This window comes from Entelurus aequoreus, linkage group LG09 (genome assembly GCF_033978785.1).
Source record: "Entelurus aequoreus isolate RoL-2023_Sb linkage group LG09, RoL_Eaeq_v1.1, whole genome shotgun sequence".
Lineage (NCBI taxonomy): Eukaryota > Metazoa > Chordata > Actinopteri > Syngnathiformes > Syngnathidae > Entelurus > Entelurus aequoreus.
The window spans coordinates 50,266,757-50,289,939 of NC_084739.1; the positions used below are offsets into that span (position 1 = coordinate 50,266,757).

At 38.1% G+C, this 23,183-nt stretch overlaps 1 protein-coding gene across 2 annotated transcripts in view; it reads right to left on the reverse strand.

Annotated features, from left to right (window-relative positions):
• Positions 1 to 23,183, reverse strand: part of fbxw4 (F-box and WD repeat domain containing 4) — a 170,777-nt gene that overhangs the window by 141,845 nt on the left and 5,749 nt on the right. For both annotated transcript variants that reach the window (XM_062058895.1, XM_062058894.1), the window contains exons 3-5: positions 20,982 to 21,167; positions 18,624 to 18,756; positions 18,409 to 18,494 (exon numbers count right to left, since the gene is read on the reverse strand). In XM_062058895.1, coding sequence (XP_061914879.1) covers positions 18,409 to 18,494; positions 18,624 to 18,756; positions 20,982 to 21,167 — 405 coding nt within the window. The remainder of the gene's footprint in view (positions 1 to 18,408; positions 18,495 to 18,623; positions 18,757 to 20,981; positions 21,168 to 23,183) is intronic.

Here is a 23,183-nt window from a genome sequence, read left to right on the forward strand (position 1 = left end):
AAAGACATGCACCTGTGGATAGGTTGATTGGCCCTAGTGTGTGATTGTGAGTGTGAATTTAATCTATCTATCTGTGTTGGCCCTGCGATGAGGTGGCGACTTGTCCAGGGTGTACCCCGCCTTCCGCTTGAAGAGATAGGCTCCAGCACCCCTGTGACCCCGAAAGGGACAAGCGGTAGAAAATGGATGGATAGATGGGTTTTGAGTCCATGACACAAATGAGTTTTAGAAAATACTCCTAATCTCAACATTTTATAATGTATAATATACACCTGTCACACCCTCTCTTCATTTAAAGCTCTACACCACCATAGGCAAGGACCTCTGGGATAAGACTGTAGACCTGCACATAACTGGAATATATTACAAGCAACAAGAAGCTTGGTGAAACTGTTTACAAAAGCCTACAATTCAGAAATTATTCATATAACTGTTTCATGCTTGTATAAGGGTCTGTTGAATATGAAATCATACTCAACTTCATATATTAAAACAAAATGGGAGAAGAATGGACAATAATATGGAAATATCAATGGACTTGTACCAGCTCACCCAAGTGGAGGGAGTTTGGCTGGAAAAGTTTGATCAGATTTTTTATTACACCTTCTCAGAAGTCTCACTATGATAACAACTCCCCTGCCTGTTGGAGAAATTGTGGGAATTCAAATGCAAACCACTACCATGTTTTCTGGGACTGCTCCGCTATAAAGGACTTTTGGAAAGAGATACACCAAGCTCTACACGATATTTTCAAACGTGAAATACCCCTTGAAAGTAAAACTTTGTTTTTTGGACATGTACCTCAGGACTGGCTGAAGAAAGATAAACACTTAATGAATATCCTACTGGTGGCTTGTAAAAAGACCATTACTAGGAAATGGATAACCCAGGAGAGCACAACTCTGAAACAATGGATGGAAACAACAACGGACATATATAAAATGGAGAAGATAACTGCCTAATTAATCATAAATTGGAGAAATTTACCTCATACTGGGAAAACTGGGTCAATTATGTCACGCCCCATAAGCCTGACTTTAATTTTTCGAATTAGTGATTGTACTGCTTATAAAAAAAAAAAAAAAAAAAGATTACTCCCTATAAGTGTATAGATAGATTAGATATATATATATATATATATATATATATATATATATATATATATATATATATATATATATATATATATGCATGTATGTGTATGTATATATATATATATATATATATATATATATATACACATATATATATATATATATATATATATATATATATATATATATATATATATATATATATATATATATATATATATATATATATATATATATATATATATATATTTTTTTTTTTTAAATATTTTATTTCTGATTATTATTATTAATGTATTATTTATTTTTTTGTTTATTTAATTGATGTATTTGTAGATATTACTTTGTTTTTTTTTTGCTGTTTCTTTCTTTTTGGGGGTGGGGGGTGGGTGGTATAGTTGGGATATAAACAAAAAATATTTTGACATTTAGGGCAGACAACAGATATATGATCTATGTGAATATGATGTAATGGATAGGAATGTCTGACGCTGGATGTCAATAAAAAATAAAAAAAATAAGCTTGGTGAGAAAGAGAGCACGGCTAGTGCAATAATTCGTAAATGCAAGAAATACAGTGGAACCTTGGTTTACGAACAACTCTTTTTGCGACCTTTTTGGTTTACGAACCTTTACATTACGCCAAATATGCCTCTGTGTGCGAACCAGGTCTCGGCGTATGAATGCTTCATTCATTCATTTTGCATGCTGCTTAAAGCCATTGCGGGCTGCCAATTTGATGACAACACTTCCTGTACACGCATGCACAGACATTTTTAAGATGTGGGGCCCCCTATGCCACATCCTGATTACATCCTTTACACATGGGAGCGGGCATTTCAAAGAGCTTCGGCGGCTAGCTACACTTCTAATTTGTTTATTTCACAATTGTTGTACCTTGTGCCGAGCTCTGTCATCCTGATATAGAGATCACATTGTGTGATCAGAAACGCTTAAAATGTGTCCATGCTCTCAGTCTCTCTGTATAGCATTGGGTTGCTAGGCAACTGCTTTGAGCTTGTGTTTTAGCTTACGGCTCACAGCCCATTTGCTTCAGTTAAAGAAACAAGTCTACAACTGCAACCATTATAAAAAAGAAGGACGTTTTGTTTATATGCTTGCTGACTTTGCTAAAGTGTTTAAATATCTTACGGATGCAGAGAAAGTGCCAGACCAGATCAAAAAGCTTATGCTCTTGTGGATAAGAAGCAGCTAGCAGGTGATAGCGTTTTTGAAGCTATCATTTTCAAAAAGAATCACCATTTATATAGCGACTTGATGTCCAGAGGTGACCATGCTGTAACCAGCACAATTTAAGGCGAGCCGTGGATGGTTAGAAAAATTTAAAAAGAGGACGGTATTCACAGCATGTTGCAGCATGACGAGGCTGCTATCTCCGACAAAGTTACCACGGAGGAGTTTATCAAGCACTGACTTAATGGATTTTATTGGCGAAAGGGGCTTTGTTTGGCAGCAAGTCTTTACCTATGATGAAACCGAAAAAGATGCAACAGCAGACCTTAATTACAGTAAAGGAAAATACACTACCAGGAAAAATACACTACCAGAACACAAGCCGATGAAGGATCGCCTCACACTGCTAGTTTGTGCTAACGCTAGCGGTGACTATAAGGTGAGACCACTGCTCCGATACGCCCGTTTGCGCCTCCAATACGCGTGTTTAACAAATGCCACAAATTGTCACAGACACAAAAAATCATTTTTCTTTTTTATCTGTTTTTTTACTGTAGCAAAATGGTTGTTAATGTTGTGGAGCGCACCAACAAGGTGTGTGTGCGTGTTGACATTTAAGCTTGCTGCAATATATAGCTGTTTGGATAAAAAAGAGATTGCTGAGGCAAGCAATATATATGTGTATATATATATATATATATATATATATATATATATATATATATATATATATATATATATATATATATATATATATATATATATATATATATATACACACGTTAGGTCAGGAATAACCACAGAGGCCTGACGACAAGGGAAACCTGCGAAACAGGCTTGTAGGGATGATATAGTGTATGTGTTTTTTTCTGACCTAATGTATATTCCGCTCTACTGAGTACTCTATTGAGCACTGTATAACGGATAAACCACAAAAACCTCAACTATGTGTACATACTGTACATATATATATATATATACACTACCGTTCAAAAGTTTGGGGTCACCCAAACAATTTTGTGGAATAGCCTTCATTTCTAAGAACAAGAATAGACAGTCGAGTTTCAGATGAAAGTTCTCTTTTTCTGGCCATTTTGAGCGTTTAATTGACCCCACAAATGTGATGCTCCAGAAACTCAATCTGCTCAAAGGAAGGTCAGTTTTGTAGCTTCTGTAACGAGCTAAACTGTTTTCAGATGTGTGAACATGATTGCACAAGGGTTTTCTAATGATCAATTAGCCTTCTGAGCCAATGAGCAAACACATTGTACCATTAGAACACTGGAGTAATAGTTGCTGGAAATGGGCCTCTATACACCTATGTAGATATTGCACCAAAAACCAGACATTTGCAGCTAGAATAGTCATTTACCACATTAACAATGTATAGAGTGTATTTCTTTAAAGTTAAGACTTGTTTAAAGTTATCTTCATTGAAAAGTACAGTGCTTTTCCTTCAAAAATAAGGACATTTCAATGTGACCCCAAACTTTTGAACGGTAGTGTATATATATACATATATACAAAAAGCAGGGTTTCCCCTAGGCTGCAAAGATACCTGTGGCGGTGCGGGCGTGGTCACCATGACATCATCGAATAGTTAGCATAATTTGCTAACTATGATTTTTTTTAAAGTTTCAAAAAATGTATACATACGTTTTAAACAAATCTGTTGTTATTAATTAGTAATAACATATATTTGTATTGTTTTTCCATATTTGTAATTGTCGCTGCTTATTGTACAATGTATTTTGTTGAGGTTTGTCAAGTGTCGAGAGCCTTTTAGACTTGTTTTTTAAAACAACTAGTAACAAATCTAGCATCTTCTTCTGGTGTTATTATAAAATGTACTCGTGTTTACAACTCCACTTGTGCCTCTCGATGTCCCTGACTAAAGAGGCGGGCTGGAAGCGAGCATGACGTCAGACTTGCTTCGCGTTGTTGCTTCAATTGGACTTTCTCCTCTTAAAAGCCGCCATTGTCCTCTTAATATTAGCACATTTTGTAGATTGCTGTTAGCGCGGGTATATTTGCTATGTATTAAAATTCTGTCTACATCGCAGACATGCTGACAACGCTCCAGACAATGGCGTGAGTTGTGTTTACATCTAGTTTCGGCAACAAGGTTTTCTGTAATCAAAGTCTTTTTTCGGTGGTCGAGTTTTCGGTACATCAGTTGTCAAAAGTGCGCAAATAATATGCTATGTATTACAATTCATACAGTAACGACCAGCTGGTGCTAATGTTTTGTGTTTGTGTGGTTTGGATTTGATGTCAGTTTTTGCCATGTTTGCAAACACACCGTCCGTGCCTGAAAGGTGATTGGCGGAGAATGAGGAAGTGTTGTGTGTCTGGGGAGGCACGTAGATGAAAATGTTTGCACGGGGTAAAACCAGTTGGACTTGTGCCAATTTTTATCATAAGGTTGATAATAATAGTTAAACTCAAACGTGTGATTTCTTCTCGGGGCTACAATACATTATATTACTTTAATTAGTTTTCAAGTTAACAAAAAATATTTTCAAGGGGTGGCGGTAATGAAAATGCCGTGGCGGCGCGCCACATTCAATTACATCAAGGGGAAACCCTGTATAAAGTATATATATACATTATAATGTCTTCAAAGTGTGCAGTTTTTACTAAAATATGGACTTTTGTCGAGACTAGAACCAAGTATTCATGTTTACATTGATTCTTATGGGGAACTCTACTTTAGAATACAAACTTTTCAGTTTATGAAACTAGTCCAAGAACCAATTACGTTCGTAAATCAAGGTTCCGCAGTAGAAGATAACAGTCAATTTTACTCCAGGGTTTCCCCTTAACGTAACTGAAAGTGGCACACCGCCACAGCAAAATCATAGCTGCACTGGTGCACAGTCATGTTGGAAGAGGAAGGGGCCCACTCCAAACTGTTCCCACAAGGTTGGGAGCATGGAATTGTCCAAAATGTTTTGGTATCCTGGATCATTAAAAGTTCCTTTCACTGGAACTAAGGGGCCAAGTCCAACTCCTGAAAAAAACCCCCACACAATAATTCCTCCTCCACCAAATTTCACACTCGGCACAATGCAGTCCGAAATGTACCGTTCTCCTGGCAGCCTCCAAACCCAGACTCGTCCATCAGGCTGCCAGATGGAAAAACGTGATTCATTACTCCAGAGAAGGCGTCTTCACTGCTCTAGAGTACAGTAGCGATGAGCTTTACACCACTGCATCCGACGCTTTACATTGGACTTGGTGATGTATAGCTTAGATGCAGCTGCTCGGCCATGGAAACCCATTCTATAAAGCTCTCTGCGTACTGTACGTGGGCTAATTGGAAGGTAACGAAGTTTGGAGCTCTGTAGCAACTGACTGTGCAGAAAGTCGGTGACCTCTTCGCACTATGCGCTTCAGCTTACGCTGACCCATCTCTGTCAGTTTACGTGGCCTATCACTTTGTGGCTGTGTTGCTGTTGTTCCCAAACTCTTCCATTTTCTTATAATAAAGCCGACAGTTGACTATGGAATATTTAGGAGCGAGGAGATTTCACGACTGGATTTGTTGCACAGGTGGCATCCTATGACAGTTCCACGCTAGAAATCACTGAGCTCCTGAGAGCGTCCCATTCTTTCACAAATGTTTGTAGAAACAGTCTCCATGCCTGAGTGCTTGATTTTATACACCTGTGGCCGGGCCAAGTGATTAGGACACCTGATTCTGATCATTTGGACGGGTGGCCAAATACTTTTGGCAATATAGTGTATATAGCCTATTGTTTGCGCACTATTGAGTAGAGAAGCACCGGAAATTCTGCTGCAAATAAGACTTTGATCACCGGAAAAAGCGCTGCCGAAACCTGATGTTGTGATGAAGTAAACAAGACGCACGGGATAGTCTGGAGCGTAGTCAGCATGTCTGCAATGTGGACGCAACTTTTATATATCCCAGATATAACCTGGGATGGCCGTCTACAAAATGTGTAAATATTAAGGAGACATTGGCGGCTTTTAGGAGAGAAATTCCAAATGAAGCAGCAGCGCCAAGCAAGTGTGACGTCATGCTCGCTGCAGCTCGCATTTTGTCGGGGGCATCGAGGGAAAGCAGTAGAGTCTCTTAACACGAGTACATTTTATAACACCAGAAAAAGATGCTAGATTTGTTGTTGTCATGTCGTTTGATCATGTTTTTTGTTTGGCTATGTTCTGTTTTGGTTTTTGGACATTTAGTTCCTGCTTTTTCACTCCCTTGTTTTGTTTCCATGGTTACCCATTAGTTTCACCTGTTGCTCATTTGGACACACGCACCTGTGTTAATCATGTCACTGTTATTTAAGCCTGTCTTTTTCTGTTGGTCGACCTGGCGACATTACCCTTGCTAACTCTGTTACCGCTGCTATCCTTTGCTACCCGATGATACTATAGTTCATGCTTCATGCCATGCCACAGTAAGTGTTTTTGTTTCATGTTCATAGTTTCTGCCCAAGTGCTAGTTTTTGTTTTCTTAGTCAAGTTTTTGCAACTCACGCAGGAAAACTGCGCCTTAGTCCACGTCTTGACTAGGGATGATGCTCGAAACCGGTTTTCCTGGTTTTTCGATAAGAAAAGAACCGAGTCCTCGGACTTAAATTCCTTTTTGAGAACCGGTACCCGTTATCTAGACCACTATAGTAAAGAAAAAGAGTTGGTTCTTTATTCGAATCCCTGGGAACGACTCCCGTCCCGACAAGAAATGCCCCGTGTGACATCACAAGAAATGACGTCACGTAGCTCAGTCATTTGTCACGGTGGGGTGCAGCGTGCTGCGGTTAGTTCCCGGATTTAAAACTGACGGCTCCGGACGAAAGCGTGCAGGTAGGAGAGGATTTATTTCTCATAAATCATACACATTACAACAGAACAAAAGGAAAGCGTGCCGTTCGCACGAGAAGCTAAAGCAAAAACTTACTTAGCACAGGAATAATAGAAGCTAAGGTAACTTTAGCACAGGAATCATGAGCTCGAAAACCAGAATGCCAACGTAACTGTTGCAAATGCAAACAATGAAGCCACGACGAGTGACCGGAAAAGGCAGGCTTAAATAGAGTCTCTGATGAGCAACAGGTGCGCGTACAAGGCAGGTGAAAATCATAAGTAACCATGGAGACTAAAACAAACCCCCGAAGTGCACAAAAAAACTAAGGAAGTCCAAAACTAACAGCACATAACTAAACAAAACATGATCCGACCACATCGGGGTCGGATCATCGGGGGGACGGTGTGGCGCGGTTGGGAGAGTGGCCGTGCCAGCAACCTGAGGGTTCCTGGTTCAATCCCCACCTTCTACCAACCTCGTCACGTCCGTTGTGTCCTTGAGCAAGACACTTCACCCTTGCTCCTGATGGGTCGTGGTTAGGGCCTTGCATGGCAGCTCCCGCCATCAGTGTGTGAATGGCTGAATGTGGAAATAGTGTCAAAGCGCTTTGAGTACCTTGAAGGTAGAAAAGCGCTATACAAGTATAACCCATTTATCATTTATCATAATACATCACAGTTTCATATCATTTCACTTTACAGGAGTAGGAAGAAGTAAAGCTTATTTAATCCTACCCCTTTCCCACTTCATACAAATATATACATCATTTACTGACCTTTTTATAATAAAATATCTGTGAATTAGTATATACAACCGTTTTGTAATATGTAATTAATTAATTCAGTCATTATTAATATACTGAGATGAAGAATATCTTATTTTCAATAAGGTTGAAAGTATTTCTTATAATTCTTCTTCTTTGTACTTTGTAAGCACTATTCATTTGAACAACCTCTTAAACTGGATCATATGAGTACAATGTTTAACTTCTTTACTTAATCCATTCCATCATTTAATTCCACATCATTTTAGCTGTTTGCAATTTTACCAAATCATCGAACTTTAATATTTTTGACTCAATAAATAAAGTGTTTGTATGTTCTCTATATCCAACATTATGTATCAGTCTAATTAATTTTTTTTGTAACACGGTTAACGAATGTAGCGCACATTTGTAGTTATTTCCCCACATTTCTGCACAATAACTCAGATATGGTAATACTATAGTAGCGAGCAGTAGAGAATGTGAAGTGATTTGTTAAACCAAATATTGCGTTTTTTCCATATACAACAATCTATCTGGACTCGATAAGAGAATCGATAAGGAATCGGTTCGATAAGAGGATTCGATAATAGGCTCAAACTCGATAATTTCTTATCAAACATCATCCCTAGTCATGACAGTTGTAAGTTGTTTTTAATAAAGAAAACGTCACTAAAAGTCTTTAACATTTAAAAAATTCTCAACAAAGTACAATTGAAAATATAGCAAAACAATATAGAATAAAAAATATATGTTAATACTAATTAATAATAACAGATTTGTTTTAAATGTATGTATACCTTTTTGAAGAAAATTATACATTATAGCAAATTTTTTTTAAATTATATGATGAGGTCATGGTGACCGCACCCCCTAACCATGCCCCCACTGCTACTGGTATCTTGGTAATTTAGAGGAAACCCTGTACTCACTCTGGAGCTTACTACAGGATTTAATTTGGTGTGGTTAGGATGACTGTGAGAAAGGTGAGGGAGCAGCCAAGAATTCCAAAGGAGGATCTGCTTAATGATGTTGAGAGTTGGAAACACAATCAGCAAGACAAGCATTAATAACACACTTTGCTGTAATGATTGACATCCTGCATTACCCGCAAGCTCAAGAACGCCATGCTGCATTTCCCTTTTACACATGGTTTAACCCCATTGGAGGCCATACTCCTTCCAACACAGAGAGGGAAGCCCCAATGTCCATGTATTTTACTCTGAGTAGCTAGGCTAATAAAAGCATATTAAAACACTGTGTGAAAGGAGCTACAGAGACACATACTGGTAATCACAGTATTGGAGACAACATTATCTGCATACACTCAACAGACCTGCAACACTTGTTTTTGCTCCCTTATTTTCTGAGTTGAATTTATAGATTGTACGGAAAAGGCCTATTTCTCCTAAATAATGTTGATGACTGTCTAAATCTGTGTTCAATATTTTTTTAATCTGAAGAGGATATTTTCTGTCATAGACTCCACACATCAATATACTGTATAAAAATTAGGGGGTTGATTTATGCTGTATTGATATCATTTTAGCACACTACACATACTGTATACACAACCATTTTGTCCCACCACTGATCTAGACTCTACTCCTCCAGGCCTGAAATGATCAAACAAAGTGAAAGAAGAAGAAACATAGCAACCACCATAGCAACAATCGGAACACAAAAACATGGAGTAAGACATACGATGAGGGAATTATGGTAGTCTAATTCTAAACCATCCATCCATCCATTTTCTACCGCTTATTCCCTTCGGGGTCACGGGGGGTGCTGGAGCCTATCTCAGCTACAATCGGGCGGAAGGGGGGGTACACCCTGGACAAGTCGCCACCTCATCGCAGGGCCAACACAGATAGACAGACAACATTCACACTCACATTCACACACTAGGGCCAATTTAGTGTTGCCAATCAACCTATCTAATTCTAAACCAAAAAAAGAAATTACTGAAAAAAATAATGGCAACAGCGTGAACATATCCTATAATCTACTGACAGCTAGAAGTGATTTGTTTTCAAATTAGGATGATGGTTGCTGTTTATAGCCTAGTACCACTAAGGTCCAAACGTAACCTATCTTAATAAATCTGGCACAGAGTGATGACTCGGAAGTAGTCAGCGTTCCACACTGACATGAAGAGTTTACCGTAATATTTGCAATTGTTGGCCCCAACCTGTTTTGGAGCCAACTATCTGTAAAATTCCACTATTACCACACAGGACAACCAGACAGATTTGATGTCGTCTTTGGTCGGAAAGGGTAAAATCAAGACAAAAACAGCCTGGTTATCTTTATGTATGTATCCTATTTTAGTTAGTAGTTATTTAAGCCCTTTGACAGAGGCAGTGTAGAGATGCTGATTAGACAGCTAATACAGCTAGCATATGTCTTGATAACTTGTTTTGAAGGCATACAATTAAGAACAACTCTGTATTACAAACAGTTTATTGTTTTAACCAAATAAGTTGTTAAATGGCCCTATTTAGAATCAAGTTCACTCATCATTTCATGTTTGTATACTTAAGATGGTGTCGTGAATCGCGTCCTTCCCTTTCTGTGTGCAATTAGTTCTAGCAGCCAAAGACAAAGTGTTTAGGAAACAGGGTTTCATCAAGTTTCTCAGCACCTGCTTTCAAAGAGTTAAAATTACACAGGTCGTTGGTCAGTGACAAGCACAAACCACTTTCCATTTGGTGGGGGTGGAAGGCTTAGGTCTTGTCTGCTATTTCAACCAGCAAATTGGATGGATTAATGATGCGGATTATCTGCTTGCTTCCCTCCATCTTGAAGAGCTGCTCCAATGTCTAGACCAGACAGGCAGGATCGCAATACTGGCTTAATGATACACCAGATTTCTAATTTCTTTGTATCAAATTTTATTCCTAATAACTCAATCATTACCTATTAAAATGTGCTCGTTCCTTTAATGAAATAAACTGTATGTGTTATCAATAAAACAATGTGTACTTTAGACCAACTCATGTATCTTTGTACAGTTCAGTCCAAAACTATACTCCAGCGATTATGTTACGAGTTAATGGTTAAAACATGTAAGTTATACAGAAAAAATAACATGTTGTGCATAACAATTCAACGTACACTACCGTTCAAAAGTTTGGGGTCACATTGAAATGTCCTTATTTTTGAAGGAAAAGCACTGTACTTTTCAATGAAGATAACTTTAAACTACCGTAGTCTTAACTTTAAAGAAATACACTCTATACATTGCTAATGTGGTAAATGACTGTTCAAGCTGCAAATGTCTGGTTTTTGGTGCAATATCTACATAGGTGTATAGAGGCCCATTTCCAGCAACTATCACTCCAGTGTTCTAATGGTACAATGTGTTTGCTCATTGGCTCAGAAGGCGAATTGATGATTAGAAAACCCTTGTGCAATCATGTTCACACATCTGAAAACAGTTTAGCTCGTTACAGAAGCTACAAAACTGACCTTCCTTTGAGCAGATTGAGTTTCTGGAGCATCACATTTGTGGGGTCAATTAAACGCTCAAAATGGCCAGAAAAAGAGAACTTTCATCTGAAACTCGACAGTCTATTCTTGTTCTTAGAAATGAAGGCTATTCCACAAAATTGTTTGGGTGACCCCAAACTTTTGAACGGTAGTGTACATCAATAAAATAAAGCTGCACGATAAAAATCGGACAAATAATCGTTGGGCTGATATAAGGAATTATGACATGATAATAGGGCTGAACAATTTTGGAAATCATTTATTTCCTCAATGTTGCAATGTGATTTCAGATGCATCTATTTTTTCAAGGTCCCCTTTTCATGTATTTTTCAACAAACACAAACATTAAATCAATCGGTTATATAACAAACCGATTTAACAATATGATTTATTATGCATTCATATTTTTTTCTTAATTAATAAACAATACAATTATAAACTCTTACTAAATACTCTGACTTGCAGTCTTGTAAGCGTCCACCACAACAACTTAAGCAAGCACATAAGTCAGCAATAAAATACACAAAAGCAAGTGCAAATGACAACAATAACGCAAACAAGTGCACATAATGTGTGATATTTACCTCTAAGTAAACATTCAGTATGGTAAGTCACCCTTTTACTTCTGCTAATATTTATTCTCCATCATGGACACATTAATTGTTTAGCCTGATGTTGGTTTAAGTTACTTTTATGAGAGCTTTACTGTGTTCAGTGCAGCCAAACAAGATGTAACACACCACTTTTATAGTGTAGGCCGAATGTTTGTTGTTTGTCTTTAAAGGGGAACTGCCCTTTTTTTTGGAATTTTCACAAAGGGAATAGCGGTAGAAAATGGATGGATGGATGGATGGATTATGAAAGACATGACGACGGATGTTTTTTTTCAATGCATTCTAACTCTTAATAAAATCAAATCAAATCAACTTTATTTATAAAGCACATTTAAAATTTACCACAGGGGTAACCAAAGTGCTGTACAATGGGCAGGTTAAAAATAATACGAGAACCGAGCAAACACAACACAACGCAAACAGAACACGATAAAAAATAAATAAATAAAATATAAAAAACATAAAAACATAAAAACAAGTTCACAGCAGGTGTATTATAGGGCGCCATTGCAGGATGGGTATCACTTAGTGTTAAAAGCCATGGAATAAAAGTATGTTTTTAAGAGGGATTTAAAAACAGGAAGAGAGGAGGCTTGTCTAACACTCAGAGGTAGGTCGTTCCAGAGCTTGGGAGCAGCAGCAGCGAAAGCTCTGTCACCTCTAAGCTTCAGCCTTGTGTCCGGGACCGTCAGTAGCAGCTGATCGGCTGATCTTAGGGATCGGGTGGGGCAGTAAGGCTGAAGGAGGTCGGAGAGATATGTTGGCGCGAGGTTGTTTAGACATTTAAAAACAAATAAAAGGAGTTTAAAATTGATTCTGTAACGCACAAAGTAAAACTCTAATAAAAGTCATCTTACAGCAGAGCCAGAAGAAGGGTCTCTATTCTGCTCATAAAGTAAAGTAAACATCCAAAGAGCACCAGCAATACTCCATTATACATTTCGAGACTTGAATATTAACCAAGTATTAGTGATATTGTTATTATAAGCGCTAATGCAGACAAAATATTTATAGCGGCACCTTGATTATGACCTTTTGTGCCAATGTTAACATGATCGACTGATTAGCTGCTTTGTTCTAGATCAGGGGTCGGCAACCCGCGGCTCCGGAGCCGCATGCGGCTCCTTGACCACTCTGATGCGGCTCAGCTACATACATGCCGACCCCCCCGATTTTCCCAGGAGACTTATGGATCTCAGTGTCTCTCATAGATTACTCCCAGGGAAAAAATAATCCTATTTACACTCTAATTACTGAATAAAGGGCGTGCCCTAATTGCACTGCAGTAATTGTCCTCTATTGCATTTACATATAGCGTGCCAGTCCAGCCGCATGTTGTTATTCCTTGCACACACAGGGGACAGCAAAGCATACTTACTCATCAGCCACACAGCTTACACTGACGGTAGCCATATCAAACAACTTTAACATTGTTACGTTACAAATATGCGCCACACTGTGAACCCACACCAAAAAAGAATGAAAAATACATTTCTGGAGAACATCCCACCGTAACACAACATAAACACAACACAACCATTACCCAGAATCCCATGCAGCCCTAACTCTTCCGGTCTACATTATACACCCCCGCTACCACCAAATCCCCCCACACATCAACCCCCCCCCCCCTTCCGTGCGTTGGTTGAGCGGAAGAGTTGGGGCTGCATGGGATTCTGGGTATTGGTACCGTCAGTGTAAGATGTGTGGCTGCTGAGGTAGTAGCCTTGCTGTCAATTACGTGAGCAAACTGAAGCTGCATTCTACATGTGGTCGAGCAGGTACACTGTTAGGGCAGACCGCAGAGGGTGCCAATTGCAGTGTCATCACGCTCTGATATTCGGGAGTCTCCCGGGATAAATGAGGGGGTTGGCAAGTATAACATCAAATTTCCACATTAAAGTGCGTGCTGATGCGTGTGTCGGAGACCCCTGGTTAACATAGCACAAAGCATTTAAGCTTTGTATGCGGTGTTTTTCATTTTAAATTTTAGAAATTTTTTTGTGGCTCCCATTACTTTCTTTAATTTGTGAAACTTGCCAAAATGGCTCTTTGAGTGGTAAAGGTTGCCGACCCCTGTTCTAGATCATAAATCATGCCTCTTACCTGGATAGTAGAAGAACGCAGACATAATCTTACAAATTAGTACACTTTGAAAGCCAATTTAGACCGAGAATTTGGCGAGAACGACATGAAAAAACATTTGGTTCCACTCTTTTCTTCATGAGGATTATGAGTAGATCTTCATCCAAATTTAAATATATGAACCAGTCTGCATCCTAATGACAGCAGAGCTTGTACAATAAGTGATGATTTATTATGTGTGTTGGCTCTCATAAATTCTGCAATGAGCAGTAATCAGTGATGTTGAAAAAAAAAAGCGAACGTTGTGACGCGTTTGTGAAATTAATGTGCCACATAACCAGCTCAGTGGCCTTGTGGAAGAGAGTGGAATGTTGTGAGTTCAAACCCCGGCCGAGTCATACCAAAGACTATAAAAATGGGACCCGTTGACTTCCTGCTTGGCACTCAGCATCAAGGGTTGGAATCGGGGGTTAAATCACCAAAATGATTCCTGAGCGCGGCGCACGCTGCTGCTCACTGCTCCCCTCACCTCCCATGGGGTGAACATGGGGATGGGTCAAATGCAGAGGACAAATTTCACCACACCTAGTGTGTGTGACGATCGTTGGGATTTAACTTTTTAACTTTAACATATGCTTAAAATTATCAAAATACATATATTAAATGTTATTATAAATGTATCTGATACTACATTACATATATATTTACATCATGTATATAAAACCTTCCAAGGGCTCAACAGGCAGAATAGAGCAGCTCCAACAGGCTCGATTGTAAGCAGACTTTTGATCGAATGTATTTACTATTTAGAATGCGTAAAAAAAATACATCGGTCGTCATGTCTTTAATAATAATTGTGAAAAATAGGCAAAATTCCCCAAAAAAGTGCAGTTCCCCTTTAAGCTCTCACTTGACAGCTGTAATGTGTGGCGGTGAGACACAGCTGAATGTTAAATCCTGGCTATCTTTCTTCCTTCATGTTAATGAAATAATCATTAAACTTGTTTTACGTGTTGGTACACATTTTTTACAGTACCTCAAATTCAAACTGCACATTAATGTATTTTCATTCAATATAAAATACAGAATTTGAGTTTTAAAAACTCCAAAATGTGGGTCACCACTTGTTGTTTGCCAAAGCACCGGTTAGAAGCACTGATGTATACAAGTAATTAAAGAATACAATTATAATTTGTCATTTTAAAGTGTTGTCTAGTAACTTGAAACAAAAGTCTTATAGTACTCAGTACACCAATTATACTTTGTTTACTGCAAAATGTTTGAGATGACAAACAAAACAAAAAAATATTTTGAGAGGAAAAAGAAGTTGTTCTCTTACCCCACAGAACGTACCGAAAAAAAATCAAAACTGTGGCCCTAAAACCAGGTATGGACTATAACGTGGGTTACCTGTAGCGTTGCACCTCTTGTAAACACGATTATGAATATGAAAAAAATGACAGTTGTCAACTGTTAGCATATATTACCTCAATCAAACATTGTGGAAATGTCTGTTACAAGATACTGCAGGAGTAAACAGTAGGGATGTGGTACTATGTACAATCCTGCACGGGACAACGCTACAACATGTAGTCTATTTGTCTCTTTCTTATACTACTATCTGTATAGATATACTGTATATTAGGTACATATATATATATATATATATATATATATATATATATATATATATATATATATATATATATATATATATATATATATATATATATATATATATATATATATATATAAACTAGAAGTGTAAGGCGATCCTTTATCAGCTTGAGTCATGGTAGTGCCTTCTTCGCTGTAACAAAGGTCCGCTGTGGCATCTTTTTCAGTCTTATCACAATTAAAGACTTTCTGCAGAACAAAGCCCCCTTTGCTGATAAAATCCTCGAACTGAAGGAGCCGCAAGATGAAGGCTAACTACTAACATGCCATTTCAAAGTGGCTGTCCAGCAACCCAAAGCTAGACAGCAAGACTGTGGGAGTTTGGACACATTTAAAGCATTTCTGATGACACAAAGTGATCTGCACCAGGTACAAACGACAATTGTGGAAAAAAAGAAGTCAAAAGTGCTGCAAGCTGCTGAAGCTCAATGAAATGGCAGAGCCCATGTCTACAGGATGTAAACAGGACGTGACGTAGGGGGCCCCGTCTCTTCAAATTGGCCGTGCCCACGTGTAGAGGAACTGATGGCTTCAAGCAGGCTGATTTGAGATACAAGTGTTTTGAGTTATGAGCTTGGTCCTAGAACCATTTGAGGTCATAAGTTAAGGTACTAGTGCATCAGAAAAGACTAAAACATTGGAAAGTTAATAACATTTTGTTAAAAGATAATTAAATGAGCTTTCACATTCAAAACATGCAACATAAACATTTCCCTACTAAATGAAGCCACACACTTTCTGGATAAACACTCCCTATCTTTACTGTTTTATTTTATTTTATTCTATATTGCAGGGGTGCCCAAAGTGGGGCTCATGGGCCAAATTTTGCCTGCTGAGTTGTTTTGTTTGGCTCGCCAAAGGGTGGGAACTTTATTATTTCCATTTAGGTTATTTGTGTTTCACACTTAAAATTAAGGCGTCTTAACCCAATATTGATATAGGATTTCGAATACAAAAACAAGTATCAAATGCTATCAGTTTGCATGTAAAATCTCTGATACAAGCAGCCGTGCAGTGTTTACTTGTGCAAAACTGGACAGTTAATTTGTTTCTTTTTTAATCAAGTCATTTACAAAAGGGAAACATGCTAAGCCATAGGCTACTAGCAGTTACACAAAAACTAAGCACAAAATAACACACAAGCTAGACATATGTAATAATCATTTAAAAATATTGCAGTCTAAAACAGCACATTTGTCAATATAAACAAGTAACAAACAATTATAGTTGCATATTACTGACACATACAAAATCTCCAAGGCATATTAGAAAGTATCCAGTAATAAACAGCTTTTTTGATACATGTTGCAGGCATCAAATTCCAAATTAGCTAATATTTGCTAAAAATAAAGTGTCCACATAATTCAACCATACATGCCAACCCCTCCAGATTTATACAATAGACTCCCGAATTTCAGGGCAAATATTCTCTCGGCTGCTGATTTTCACCCTAACAACAATAATTAGGGCGTACCGTGATGGCACAGCCTCTACAATCTGTACTAACAGCATTCCATGTTGTATGAGGCTTTTGCAGACACACATAAGTGACTGCAAGGCATACTTGGTCAACAGCCACACAGGTCACACTGAGGGTGACCGTATAAAACAACTTTAACACTGTTACAAATATGCGCCACACTGTGAACCCACAACAAACAAGAATGACAAACACATTTCGGGAGAACATCCGCACCGTAACACAACATAAACACAACAGAACAAATACCCCAAATCCCATGCATCCCTAACTCTTCCGGGCTACATTATACACCCCCGCTACCACCAACCCCCCCCCCATTATACACCCCCGCTACCACCAACACCCCCCCCCCCAACCCTGCCCCCCCACACATCAACCTCCCCCCTCTGTGCGTCGGTTAAGGTGGGCGGGGTTGGGGGGGCGAGGTTTGGTGGTAGCGGGGGTGTATAATGTAGCCCGGAAGAGTTAGGGTGGCATGGGATTCTGGGTATTTGTTCTGTTGTGTTTATGTTGTGTTACGGTGCGGATGTTCTCCCGAAAAGTGTTTGTCATTCTTGTTTGGTGTGGGTTCACAGTGTGGCGCATATTAGTAACAGTGTTAAAGTTGTTTTATACGTCCACAGTCAGTGTGACCTATATGGTTGTTGACCAAGATTGCCTTACAGTCACTTACGTGTGTGGGCAGAGGCTGCATACAACATGTGACTGGGCCGGCACGCAGTTAGTATGGTGAAAAAGCGGACGCGACGACAGGTTGTAGAAGACGCTAAAGGCAGTGCCATCACGGCACGCCCTCAATATTGTTGTCCGGGTGAAAATCGGAGAATGGTTATCCCGAGAGATTTTCGGGAGAGGCACTGAAATTCGGATGTCTCCCAGAAAAATCGGGAGGATCAGCAAGTATGCAGCTGAGCCGCATCAGAGTGATCAAAGAGCCGCATGCGGCTCCGGAGCCGCGGGTTGCCGACCCCTGCACTAGATCAATATCAGTATCGACCAATTCTCAAGGTTCCAATATTGGTAACGTATTGGAAGTGAAAAAGTTGTATCGGGACACTCCTACTTAAAATTGCTGTATTTGGCCCGCAACCCATTGGTACATGTTCACTTTGGCCTTTGGTGGCAAAAGGTTTGGGAACCCCTGCTATATTGTGTGAGTGAGCAAGTCTTACCTCAGTGCAGGATTGATTGCTACAGACCACACTCTGTCATACAAGGGGATTACATGTTTTTGGCAGTCAGAAGCCAATGACCAGACCTGCAAAAATAATGACATCATCTTAGCCCCATAATACGATGACTGTGCACATTATATACGAGTGGGATAAATAGCATAGTTGACTGTATTGCAATGATAAGTAATATGTAAAAATGTAATAATAATGACCCGGGTAGTTTGATCTCTGGATCCACTGATGATGAGTCCATCTTTTGAGTCAATACAGTTTATTTCCTGGTGATGACCTGACAACTGAGTTGAATTGTGAGTTCTCCTATTGTGGACCACAATCTTGCCATCGCTAAAACACACAAAAGGGAGTTATTAGAATAAATCTGTTATATGGGTTTGGCAAAATAATAACAACATGACTATGTTGAGAGCAGAAATATGAAATATGATCAGGAATCGGTACCATATGTTCGGTTCAATCGGTTCAAATGTTAAAAGGTACCCTTCCCTACAGACACATTCATCTTTTTAATACTCATATTTTACAGTGACAATAATTTTCAACAGCATCTATAGCAGAATTAATTAAAATGAGTTTAAAACATCCCACCATGATCAGGTCTTTACTGTTGCAGACGTTTAGGTGGGAGAGAACAGGTTTGCTAAAAAGCAAGTCTGCAAATCAAAATAAAATGTATTTCTAGGCCCTGTTTACACTGCACACCAAGTTTGATTTTTTTTTGCCCTCAAGTGACAGATCTGATTTTTTTTCTGCCAGTCTTAACACTCTGAAGTGCTTTAAATCTGATCTTTTCAGGCCTCATCAGGAGAGGTAGTCCAGAATCCAATTGGAATCTGATCTTTTCAATTGTGACTTCAGTCTATGCTTGAATGTAACCCGAATGCGACTTTTTTGACAGCTTTGGGCGAGCTACGTCGTTCGTGTGCGCCAGAAAGACGCTGTCACCAGCGGAAATGGATATTTCATCACAACATCTGGTTTCGATTTGTATTTAAAACGACCACATTTTCGGTGCATCACTTGTCAATAGTGCGCAAATATTAGGCTACATGTAATATATGAATATATATTTTGATTCCGAAGAAATAGCGGTTGTTGAAGGACCGGAATTGACGCTGTGGCACATTTGCTTACATGTGAGTTGAAAAATAAAGCTAACGTAGATCCACGCTGACGTCTGTGTCTCCTCCACTTAACAGCCATAAAAAGATTACAAACCTCCCAAATGTATTACACTATATACATCCATTCATACATTATATTACTTTAATTTACTTTCACTTCAAAAAACAACTCATTTTTAAAGGTGTTGCGACTTTTATTACATTTGTAGTAGTAGCGACTTCCTCTCGGTCAACTTCCTTTGTTTTCACTTAATCGAAGTGTGCTTGCAAGTGACGTCGAGGCCACATTGGGGCCACATTGGTGCCTGTGCGCGTTTACACTGGAGTCTGATTAAAATCACATTTTACTTGCAGTGTAAACAGTCAGCTGGAAAAAATCAGCTCTCAAAAAAATCTGATTTGGGCCACGTTGGCCTACAATTACTTTCAACCAAAAACTGTCCTAGTTAAAATTTGATCTCAAGTTTAAATAAACAGATTTAAATAGTTTCCCTACATTTGTACGATACGTTTGGACCGCCACAAATAGATTTTGCGTGATCTGTTCTCCAATGTATATTTATGCAGAGACTCTTACTTTGAAACGTTTTACTTTGAAAGACTCACTTTTGCTTCCAGATTGCCTATGTAGAATACAATAGAGAATAGAAAGTACTTTATTGATCCCTGGGGGAAATTCAGCACCAGTTTGCTCACAATAAACACTTGGGTATTTTTTACATGTGAATAATATAAATACAGTCTATTATACAGCTTTATTCACATGTGAATAATATAAATACAGTGTGAAGGTAATGCTGTTCTCTCGGCTGCTTTCCATCGGTGCAGAAGTCATTAACGCTTGCAAACACTGGCGAGACATGTCACCCAATAGAATTTCACTACTTATGAATCTAGGGATGTAGAAAAGTAATTGTGCATTATAGGACTCTTTCACGTGAGTACAATCGTTAAACTAAATAACACTGTATTTTTGTATTTTGTCATTTAATATTCATGTTTCACACTACAAACAATTAAATGTAAGAACGTAGCTGTTTTTATGGCCGTTAAAAAAACATCAACATTTTATAAATAAAGCTAAGGCATCATGTAATGATGTTACTGATTTGAGATATGAGTGTTTTGACTTATGAGCTTGGTAATTAAACACATTGTGCTCGTAAGTTGAGGTACTGCTAAACTTAATAATTATTTTTACGTTCAATTGGATGGCAGCTTTCCTTTTGTAGTATTTTAAATGAGATAGAATTGTTTGCTTTTTATTTTGGTTATATCGTAGATAATGTGTTCATTTCCAGAACCCAATCTTTTGTCAGAAAACAGCCTGCTAGATTTTTTTTCCGGCCATAAATTTTAGACAAATAAACAAAAGAGTCAAAGCACTGGTGATGATAAAAGACCCTTATTGACACAAGTAATCACTACCTTCCACCGCTGATCAGGTGCGAGTCGGTCACAACAAATTTACAGACGTCCGCCCGGTGGCCTGAGTATATTTCAACTGGCTTACGCAGAGTCCTCCTGCACTTCTGTTGCAGACGATATGCTCTGATGTCTGCAGCCTGAGACAAGAAGAGTGTGTCCCCATCCAGCTGCAACCATGGCAACAATCTAAAAATATTTCAGAAAAATATTAGTAAAGTAATGCTCCAAATTTTAGAAGATAGACACAATTTGTTAAAGATAAAATAGTACAAAGTGTAGAGGTGTCCAACTATGCAACTTTTTAGCTTCCCATAAGATACCGATATTGAAGCCTTGCGTATTGACCGATACCAATATTAATCTGATTTGATAACACAAATTCTAGTACATTTTGTAGTGTAGAATGTTAGAAAAGCTTTGATCAAGTAACATTTCTCAGAAAACAATAGTAGATATGAAAAACACCTATTTTTATGACTAGGGAAAAGTATAATTTTCATCGCAACTTGTACTTGGAAAACGATGCTGTGTTTAAACGGTGCCTGAAGCGGTACTTTAAAAAACATAAAAAATGCAAATATTTGTAAAAATAAAAAAACCTATACAGTACCTTTTTTGTTCTTATGGAATTGAGCGACACTCAAATTGAACAGACTAGTGAATAAGTTACATACTGTTAACTAAATAATACATTGATAAATAAGAAATACCATTTGCAACAAATTGTGATATTTTTGCAGCAATTCACAAAATAAAGAACGCGTAAAAAACGATTTCTGTGTTGTAATTCTGGGAGTTTTTTTCACTGAAACCTTGTTTGTTGTAACTGTCATTGGTGGATAATAAAGAAGTAATGTGAAGTGTTTTCGATAACGCCTATGAGAGATGTATGCTGTCTCTAAGATTAGGTGGCGTATAGGGTCAGGTATTGAATTTGGTACTTTTATACGTAGCCACCAAATTAAATCGGTATTGCCAAATACTTATTAAGGTAAAATCCAACGGTGCAACACTATCTTTTTTTGCAGGTATTGTCACTTCCGGTTGCAGACCCGATACAGACTTGGTGGGCAAACAAGCGTGCTTGTAGCAGTGTTCTAGGTAATGTTGCAAGTTTTCATGCCAACAAAGCAAGTATGCCTGATAAAAAGAAGTCAAAAGTAAGTCTTCATGTAAAAAAAAAAAAAGCGCTGGTTAATTTACAATGGCTAAGCCATAAACATGCTGCTCATTACCGATTTTAGATGGCGCTTTCAACACCTACAAATTTGGTAATGAAAACTACAAGGAAAATGCACTTTACAAACAAACAGCTGGTGGGCAGTAAGTATGATACAAAATATACACTTTGTACAACTTAACAAAAGACAAGACGGGCAAATTAAACCGAATGGCAATACCTACTTCCCGACTATGACTATTATCAGCTCAGCGTTAAATGCAGGCACGTAAATTTTACACTCATATTAAATACCAAATCATATGGGGAAGTGGGGCGTAAGAAAACCAAGGTACTACTGTAAACACAAAACAAATAAACAGCCTACACCTCAGCTTTATATCATACAGTGCCTCCAGAAACTATTTACAGCACTTATTTTTTTCCACACTTTGTTATAGCCTTTTACCAAGATGGAAGAAATTAATTTTTGTTCTCAAAATTCTTCAGACAATGCCACATATTGACAATGTGAACATGTTTTATTAATTATTTCATTAAAAGTAAAACAAAACTTAAATAAATCACATGTACATAAGTATTCACAGCCTTTGATCAATACTCTGCTGATGCACCTTGAGTTTTGAGTTTGAGTTTATTGCGAACATGCAAGCATACAACATGATACATCACAATTTCCAGTTTCTTTTCAACATGTTTGAAAAGGAGTAGGAAGAAGCAGAGCTTATTTAATCCTACCCCTTTTCTTTACATAACAGTTGCAAAACTTTTTGTTCACTTCCTGTTCACAATTTTTTCACAATAAACTCCATAAGTAATCACAATAAAAATAAATAAATAAATAAATAATAGTAAGAATTTAATAATAATAATTGGTGAAGTAAGTCATATTTCATATGATGAGATAAGTAAGATTACTTTAAGAATGAATGAATGGATGGATGAAATAAATTGAGAATGTTTGTCATGGTTCTTCTTCTTTGTACTTTGTAAACACTTTAAGTTTGAAGAGTTTCTTGAAG